Source organism: Triticum aestivum, chromosome 2D (genome assembly GCF_018294505.1).
Source record: "Triticum aestivum cultivar Chinese Spring chromosome 2D, IWGSC CS RefSeq v2.1, whole genome shotgun sequence".
In the NCBI taxonomy this organism is placed as follows: domain Eukaryota; kingdom Viridiplantae; phylum Streptophyta; class Magnoliopsida; order Poales; family Poaceae; genus Triticum; species Triticum aestivum.
The window spans coordinates 621,552,949-621,562,931 of NC_057799.1; the positions used below are offsets into that span (position 1 = coordinate 621,552,949).

The 9,983-nt window shown below is 47.4% G+C and overlaps 1 protein-coding gene across 1 annotated transcript; it reads left to right on the plus strand.

Annotated features, from left to right (window-relative positions):
- The first annotated feature begins 3,268 nt into the window (after positions 1-3,268).
- On the plus strand, positions 3,269-5,160 carry LOC123050485 (cytochrome P450 94C1-like). The gene is made up of 3 exons (XM_044473270.1): positions 3,269-3,458; positions 3,497-3,499; positions 3,836-5,160. Exons 1-3 carry the CDS (start codon positions 3,269-3,271, stop codon positions 5,158-5,160), a joined length of 1,518 nt encoding a protein of 505 aa, XP_044329205.1.
- Positions 5,161-9,983: the final 4,823 nt, after the last annotated feature.

A 9,983-nucleotide genomic window follows, 5' to 3' on the forward strand; every position in this document is an offset into this window, starting at 1 on the left:
GCAGCATTAGACACATCTGGTGTCGAAGCAGGATGGCTTCGAGATCTTTTGATGGACTTGCCATTGGTTGATAAACCGGGTCCGGCTATCCTTATGAACTGTGACAATCAGACTGTCATCACCAAGGTGAAGAGTTCAAAGGACAACATGAAGTCCAACAAACACATAAGAATGAGATTAAAAGCTGTCAAAAAATTAAGAAACTCCGGAGTGATAGCGTTGGAGTATGTCCATACGGCTAAGAATCTGGGAGATCCCTTTACAAAAGGGCTATCACGTATTGTGATAGATAGTGCATCGAGGGAGACGTGTATGAGACCCACATGAATTGCCATGGTGGCAACCCAACCTATGTGATCGGAGATCCCGTGAAGTAGGACCTGGGAAAACAAGCCAGTGGTGAACTGAGGAGAGGAACTAGACTAACCCACTTCGTTGGAGATGCAATACTCTCGATACTGTATGGTAGGATGACTATTGTCTTAATGTGTTCCAAAGCTTATGTAAGCAAGATGCTATCCTACAGAGCGATCTTTGGAGGAACACACCTATGTGAGCCCAACTGCTGGTCACAGTCTATGAGATTGGGGTGATCTCTAGTAAGCTCATGAATAGGCCAGGAGTGTGACTTATATGCTCCACCTGAGGGGTCAGCCTTTGGCGGCCTAGTACTAGTAAGACATGTGGTGAAACTTCTTTACGCCAAACTGACAATTCAAGGCATAGTCCATTGTTCAGTTGTAGAGGAGTGTAGCTGCTTGCTTTAGGTGAAGCTCAACCTTAACAGGTCTTCACTGGTATATCGAAACAACAATTGGAACAGAGGACACAATGGGCCCTTGAGATCTAGTGGGGGATTGCTGAAATTTGAGATGGGCTCTAGGCCCATATAGAAATTTCTGAAAAATCTCAAAGGGCCCATGTGGGTTTATTGGCACTAGGTGGAGTGGGAAGTTTAGTCCCACCCCGGAAGTGGAAGAGGAGTTGGACCTCCTTATAAGGGTTTCTCTTCTACATACTATTGGAGTTTGAGAAGAGAAGAGGCCCTCGCGCACTCCTCCGCCGCCCGCCACGCCTCGTCACGACGCGACGCGCCGCGGATTGCGGGATTGAGCCAAGCCGAGCTCAAACCTACGCGCTTATTTTTGCCAGTCATTAACGGAGAGTTCTCTCACAGGTGGGCCACGATTTGAGACGTCGGATCGTGGGCTGTCACGGACTCGGACGTGGGCCGAGCCCACGTCTCTCCACCCGGCTCCGCCTAAGTGTGCGGTGTCTCCTAACCCTAGCCACCACGAACAGATCACATCTGCTCGACACGCTTGGCCACCGTCGTTCCTTTGCCGCTGCTGCCGCCGGTGACTCCATCCCGTCCGCCGCGTACACGGTCGACGGGAGAGCAGGTCTCCGAAACCCCGTCTCTCCGGTTCCTGTACGGGAGAGAGGCGAATAGGTTTTTGGGAAGCAACTACGCGACTGCTCGCTGTTCGTCTACTTCCTCTACGTCCTCGTCATCACCATGTCCACCGACGTCGAACGTGCCGCCGCCGAGAAGAAGGCCGCCGAGGACGCTGCTGCCGCCACCACCGCCGCCGCGTCTGCATGGCCTACTGGAGGGTATAACACGTTTATCCCGCTCCTGTTTATTTTCGTATTAGCAGTACTAGCAGTATCTGTAGATTTGTCTACTGTTTGCTTAGTACGTGCATGTTCAGATCAGAGTCAGTACTTCATCAATTCAGTCAATGCCATGCTAGTGATTTATCTATGGATTATATTAGTCGAAAAATTGCCTATTTACTCAGCACCTCTACCTATCTGTCGTCGTCGCTCTGACCGTCCCTCTAACACACACACACCACAAATTGTTCTTGTCCGGCGACGGCAACACTCTCTCCTGCTCAAACCATCAAATCTCTGACTCCCTTCCACCGGTGCCGTCGATCCGTCATCGTCCTCGGCTCTAGATCACTCTCGGCCTCAGGCCCACGTATGGGAAATCAACTAACGCAAATAGCAAATTCGGACAACCTGCCAATACCAAATGCAAAAACAGAAAAATTCACATCGTCGAAGTGAGGCTGCAATTTTTTTTGGGCGACCGTCAGATCAATTTTTTTTGGACAACCCTAACGCCCACACGTGTGGTGGGAGCCAAACCCGCCCACACGCTCTATAACACACAGACTACGCCATATCATCGCCATGCATGCATGTGGAAATCTTTTTGAATTTTCTGTTTTTAAAATATTTTATCTCTTAAATGAAAAATCCGATTGAAGATCCGTTTTCATCATTAAATCCCTCACGACGAGATCTTCGAAACTAGATCTCATATCAATATATTTCAACTAATTTCTTTTTGTTAAAAGTTGCCGTGTCTATTGCACATAAATTGCCATGATGTTTACACTGAAGTTGCCATGATATGTTTCAGCTATTTTCTTCTACATTTAAAAGTAAATTTTGACATATTATAAAATGAGGAATTAAGAAACTAGACTTGCCATGCACCATAAATTAAAATTTCCATGATACATGCACTTAAAATTGCCATGGTTCATAAAAAATATATTTTCATGGTCAAAGTACTGAAATTGCCATCATCGAAAAACTAAAATTGTCATGATCTACAAACTAAAATTGCCACATGGCAAATTTAGTTTAAGCACTTTGGCAACTACAGTGTAGACATCATGGCAACTTTTGGGCCAAAAAAATTTGTTGAAACATGTCAACTTGTCGAGACGGATTTAATGATGAAAACAGATTTTTAATTTGCTTTTTTAATTAGGAGATAAAACATTTTTAAGCCGAAAACCAAAAAGATTTCTGCTGATGTCATTTATTCATATGTGACAAAATGAGTGGTGATGGAGGCGTGTGGGTGATGTGCAAACGCCCACACGTGTGGGTGTTAGTTTTTTCCAAACTCTTTATCTCTCCTTGTTACGGTGCACATCGATGGGTGGAAAACTGTGTTGATGATTCATGCACACACGGCCCCAACTGTCTCTGCAATGAGAAATGTGGAGCCAACAGCTCCTTAATTAGAAAAAAAGGAACGGCCACAACTGTCATAAAGACTCAAAGCACTGGCGCACCGCACCGCGCACGTACTCCATGTGCCCAACTCGGAGTATATATAGACAGAGGCACAGAGCAGCCTCCATGACTCCCCACACCAAGCTCACATCGTCTCCCCACCCCCGGCCGGATCCTGCTTTTGGTATTCGTGACTCGTGAGCGACCGATCAAAGACAGGGCAATGGATGCCGTGGAGTTGTCGTGGGGCGCGCGGTGCGCTGGGCTGGCCTTCTTCAGCCTGTCCATCTTCTCCGTGGCGCTCGGCGCGGTGCTCCTGCTCGTCCGCCGGTGGCCCAGCCTCTGGTGCGGCTGCCACGTGTGCCGGGCGTACCTCACGGGGTCGTGGGCCAAGGACTTCACCTCGCCGACTGGTACGCGCAAGGTTTTGGTTACCAGTCGAAATTTCAAGATTTTCCCTGGTTACCGCGTATTTTCGTGCCCCTCGGTAAATCCACATACCGAGCAAAAAATATCATTATTTTTGAAAATTTTGAATTTTAACGCTCGATTTGTAGTAAAGTGCCTAGGATCTAATTAATGCAAGGAGAGTTGATTCTGACGTGTTCGTAGCAACCTAGTTCCTGTTTTGACAGGTCTTTGGTTTGAATGTTCGTTCATTCATTTATTTGAATTCAAAATTCAACTACAAAATTCGTTCGAAATATTCTCGGTATTTCCCGGTAACCGTGGTAACCACGTTTATCAGTCACCCTCGGTAAAATTGCCTCATTCGATAATCAAAACCTTGGGTACGCGCACCTGCTGCGCGAGTCGCCGACGGGCACCGTGCACGTCCACGTCCTCGGCTGCACCGTCACCGCCAACCCGGCCAACGTCGAGTACATGCTCAAGACCCGCTTCCACAACTTCCCCAAGGGCAAGCGCTTCGCCGCGCTCCTCGGCGACCTCCTCGGCGTCGGCATCTTCAACGTCGACGGCGACGCCTGGCGCCACCAGCGCAAGATGGCCAGCCTCCAGCTCGGCAGCGTCACCGTGCGCTCCTACGCCTACAAGATCGTCGCCCAGGAGGTGGAGGCTCGCCTCCTGCCGGTCCTGGCCGACGCCGCCGACAAGGGCAAGGTGGTCGACCTCCAGGACGTGTTCCGGCGGTTTGCCTTCGACACCGTCTGCAAGATCTCCTTCGGGCTCGACCCGGGCTGCCTCGACCTCGACATGCCCATGTCGGACCTAGCCAACGCGTTTGACACCGCCTCGCGGCTATGCGCGATGCGGGGCGCCGCGGCCTCGCCGTTGGTTTGGAAGATGAAGCGGATGGTCAACGTTGGGTCCGAGAGGGAGCTTAAGAAGGCCATCAAGCTCGTCGACGACCTCGCGTCGGCCATGATTCTGCAGCGCCGGACTCTGGGTTTCGACAACACCCACGACCTCCTGTCCCGCTTCATGGCCTCCGACGTCGCCATGGACGACAAGTATCTCCGCGACATCGTCGTCAGCTTCCTCCTCGCCGGGCGGGATACGGTCGCCTCCGCGCTTACCACGCTCTTCATCCACCTGCACAAGAACCCTGAAGTCACGGCCGCCATTCGCACGGAGGCCGGCGGCGACAGGCCGTCCACCTACGAGCACCTGATGAGCCTGCAGTATACCCACGCGGTGCTGTTCGAGAACATGCGGCTATTCCCGCCGGTGCAGTTCGACTCCAAGTTCTGCGCCGCCGCCGACGTGCTCCCGGACGGCACCTACGTGGAGGGCGAATCACGCGTGATGTACCACCCGTACGCCATGGGACGCATGCCCAGCATCTGGGGCGCCGACTACGAGGCGTTCCGCCCCGATCGGTGGCTCACCGGACCCGGTGGTTCGTTCGCGCCGGCGAACCTGTACAAGTACCCGGTGTTCCAGGCCGGCCTCCGCGTGTGCCTCGGCAAGGAGCTCGCCGTCATTGAGATGAAGGTCGTCGGCGTGGCCGTGGTGAGGGCGTTCGACGTGGAGGTGGTCGGAGAGAATGGCCGTAGTGGCTGGGCGCCGACGTTTGTGCCGGGGCTCACGGCGTCCATCAGCGGCGGGCTCCCAGTGAGGATCAAGCGCGCTTCGACGTGGAGTAGTTTTTAGCGTGCGTGCATTAATTGATGCTTGATCCACGGTTGAACATATTGGAGATTCATTCATACGGGTTATGCTGATATATAAGATAAAGAGGTAATTACACCAGTGGTGTCTCAACTTGCCACCAATGTTCACTTTGGTGCATGAACTTGAAGAATACGCTGAACTGGTGCAAAAACTTGGCTCTTTGGTTCAAATACGGTTCAAATCACGCTTTCGTACGTCCGCGCTGCTGACTAGGATGCCAGCGTGTCCGCGGGACCCATTGACAGCGACTTCGAACGCGCACAGAGGCGTGTGGCCGTGCAGGTGGCTGGAATATTTTGAAAAACCCCTTCGTTTTTTCTTATCTTTGCAAACAAGCCGCTGAGCTGGTGGGACAACGCAACCCTGAATTCGCGCTCGTATCCTAACATGTCGCAGGTCAGTTCGATCGTGCTGCCGTGAGCTCTTCTCCTCAACTCTCCTAGTTCGATCGTTCGGAGCCGCCGCCTGGGGGGATCGTGACGACGCCATTGATCATCGCGGGCGTGGATGGCGGAGCCTCGTCGGCGAGCACTCGGCGATGCAGCCCCTCCATACGGTGAGAATTGCCTCGCCTCCTTTGCCCCTCTGTACCCTGCTTTCATTAGGGTTTTAGAAGAATTCATGGAACGACAGGCACTGGCAGGATAGAATGGCAGTCAGATAGTGGTTGTGTCCACGTATGTGATATGCAGCGCGCCGTAGGAAGTTGCAACCAGGCAATTGTTGTCCTTGTCATGATCGGAGATGGCCGGGGCGGCACCATGGAGCAAGCTGCAGGGGCAGGTGGTGCTCGTGAGGGACCCTTCTTCGGCATCGATAGTGAGTTCTACCTTGACCTGGCTCATGCCGGCGACCATGTCATCGCTGCACCGATCGTCCCCTTTGCTCCTTCTGTGATGAGATGAACGCGCTGACCGTCGAGCTCGATGCCGCCGCCGGCAGGTCGGCCGTGTCAGTGGCTTGATTGACAATGCAAAGCCTGTCGGTGGTAATGCATGGGTTAGTAAGATGCCTCTTTTTTGGTAATTGTGATCCATAAAAAAATCAGACTAGATGACATACATAAGGAACTATTTGCCGCACAAGCGCAAACCACATTTGATGGGTTTTAGGAACAAGCTTTTAAACATGAGAAGAGTAGCAGGAGTAATTACGAGGCTGATTCAGTAGCGAAGGCTGTACTGTCTCTGTACTGCTGCCGACATGTTTGGTTTGATCACGACCAGCAGACAAGTTTTCTGTACCTACAAGTTGTATTTGTAGGCTACAGCCACAAGTATTATGAATGAATAGTGAGGGGAAGGTGGATTTGATTTTATCATAAATAGTCAGTATAGGTATACTGAAAATTCAACAGTAGCATTGCTGAACTTTGCATACGCTTAACTGAATTTACGACACTGAATGTTGGACAGATGCTTAACTGAATGTTCGAAAGTGGCTTAACTGAATTTTGGACACTTTTCGACAGAAGTTAATCTTGTCACACTAGTATTTCTGTTTAATATTTGATCAGTGCCCATGTGTGAAGGGATGACATGTATGTGTATTTGTTGCCTGGAAACCATCTGTGTGGTTGGTTGTTTACTACAAAATTTTTATGAAGTGAATTCTCAAGTTAATTGTTAACTAAAGTTAATAGCTTCAGAGTTAACTGAATTTTGTTTGTTTACTAAATTGTGTGTTGTAAGCTAAAGTAAGAGTGAACTAAGTACTTCTTATTTGCATTGCAGGTGCTTTTGATGGTCTTTTCTCAGTTGAGATTCACCACAAAGGCTTCTTTTGTGGAACTGATAGCAATAGCACATACATGGATTATGAAGTTGCTTGGTTTGACAATTGTGATAGTGATACTTGGTCCATTTTATGGATCAATGATTTTCTGCAGCAGCTCGGGTATGACAGAGTGAGTGTGAAGCTTGATGTGTTTTGGTGTCAGCCGGGAAAGACATTGGGTGATGGATTGAGAGAGATAAAGTGTGATGCAGACATCCTTGCAATGATAGCAGCAACTACAGAGCACAAGAATTTGTTGCTGATTGTAGACCATGGAGAGACACCTGAACCGCCAAAGGTCATTACTCCAGGAAATGAAAGCAATGGAAAAGAGAAAAACATCCACGATGAGGAAAGAAGTGTGCTAAAGAATAGGAGGGGAAGGAGGTTAATTGGGGAAGGATCATTCTCAGGTTGTGGTGATGAAGAAATGGAGGAAGAAGGTGGAGTAGATGCAGTAGCAGCAGATTCAGAGACTGATGAGGATTTCTATGATAGTGACTTTGATGTGGAGGATGGGGACGATGATTTGTTTGAGACAAATATAGATAAAGAAGTGGATGATCACAGAGAGAAGGATACACCATGTGACTATGAAGCAGAGCTAGCAGAGGATGCTCTAGATGATTCCCACCTTGACTTGTCCAAAGAAGAGAGGGACAAGTTGAAGTACCATTTCAAGGCATTTAATGCAGAAACAGATTTAAATGCCCCTGTTTTTAGACTTGGCATGGTGTTTGGTAATGTGCAGGAGCTAAGACATGCTATAACATCATATAGCATCAGGAACAGAGTTCAAGTGAAGAAGACAAGGAATACTTCTACTAGAGTTGTAGCTCAATGCTCTGGCGATTGCCCATGGTATCTTCAGGCAAGCAAGGACAACAGAACTTCTAGTTTTGTCATAAAGAAGTTCTTTGATGAGCACACTTGTAGTAAGTCCTGGAATCTTAAAGGGTTGACAGCTCCTTTTCTAACAAAAAAATTCAAAAATGAGTTCAGAGATAATGAGAAGATGCCCTTAAAGAAATATGAAGAGAAGGTTCAGACAGAGTTCAACCTCATACCAACCAGGAGCAAACTGGGAAGATCCAGAAGAGCATCAGTGAAGGACATAAGGGGGGATGATGATGATCAATACAAGCAATTATGGGATTATGGAGAGGAATTAAGGCAAAGCAATCCTGGTAGCAAATTTTTCCTATGCACAAAGGAGATAGTAGATGAGAAGACGAAGGAGACACATGAGCACTTCTCAACATTGTACTGGTCTTTGGATGCATGCAAGAGAGGTTGGCTTATGGGTTGCAGGCCAATAATTTTTATTGATGGATGCCACATAAAGACCAGATATAAAGGAAACTTACTCACAGCTGTTGGTATTGACCCAAATGACTGTATCTACCCTATAGCATTTCGCATTGTTGAAGTGGAGTCAACTAGCAGCTGGGAGTGGTTTCTAGCAAGGATGACCTCAACATATGCAACACATCTCCATACACAATCATGAGTGACAAGCAAAAGGTATGAGCTCAACAAATTACTTTGTGAAATTAACTTGCTTCTTTCATATCTACATGTGAGTTGTTGTAGTGAAATTTACTTGCTTTTGTCATATGTATATGTGACATTATGTTGCTCAATGTGTTATGTTAAATTGTAGGGTCTGATAAAAGCAGTGGCAAAGATATGGCGTGATGCTGAACACAGGTTTTGTGTGAGGCATATGTACCAGAATTTTCACAAGATCCACAAAGGTGAACAGCTGAAGAACAACTTGTGGGCAATTGCTAGGGCCACAAATATTCCTGCATACACTAGAGCAATGGAAAAGATGAAATAAGACAGCTTTGATGCATACAAATGGGCTGAGAAATGGCCTCCAAGAACCTGGATTAAAGCATTTTTCAACCCTTTTCCGAAGTGTGACATTCTACTCAACAACATGTCTGAAGTTTTCAATAGGTAAGCACTTGGTGTACTTGAGTTATAGCACTTGTAACTTAGTTAATTCTCATGTGTGTACTAACATGTTTGTTTTCAATCAACTTACAGTTGGATCTTGGACGCGAGAGAACTACCCATTAAGTGAATGTTGGATAGAATGAATGACAAGATCACAACGAGGATGTACAACAAGCAAAAGGAGGTGGCCACTGATAGGAAATGGACTAGAAGATTGTGCCCAAAAATTCAGAAGAAACTTGACAAGTTTACTGAATGGGCTGCTCACTGCATGGTTCAAGGGGCAGGTCAAAAGGTTTTCAAGGTGTTGTCAATGAACCATTCTTATATAGTTGATTTGAACAACGAGAGTTGTGATTGCAAAAGATGGGAGCTCTCGGGAATTCCATGTCATCATGCTATAGCTTGTGCTAGAGAGGAGAGGATAGATCCTGAAAGCCTGGTGCATGAATGCTATTCAGTAAAAACTTACAAAAAAGCCTATGGTTTCAACATCAAGCCAATGAGAGACCAGGAGCATTGGACAAAGATGGATGGGGTAGAGGTGTACCCACCCGTGTACACAAAGGTCATGGGCAGACCAAGGAGAAATAGAAAGAAAGATCCAGTAGAGAAGCAAGACAAGGAAGGTGGGAAGAAACTGACTAAACATGGTGTAACCATGCATTGTTCTGTGTGTGGAGGTGCAAATCACAATAAGAAAGGCCACAACAAATGGCAAGAAATTAACAGAGAGGCACCTCAAGCTACGGAAGATGATTCGGAAGAAGAGTTTGATGATCCATCCATAATTTCTGTAAGTTACAGTGTGCACCAAGTTTTTCATTTCTGCTATTACTTTTAGTCATATGTGCAACTAAACTGTTGTAAATGCAGAACATAATGCCACACATAGTACATCCATCCATGGATCCAACTCAGACCCCAGGATCCATGGTTTACCTCTTGCAACAAATGGTAATATTCTTAATTTGCTATGTTTCTTTGCTTCAATATTGTTCATTATCACTTGAAGTGAATGTATGCATTTTCCTTTGCTTAATTAGGAGAGGATGTCATAT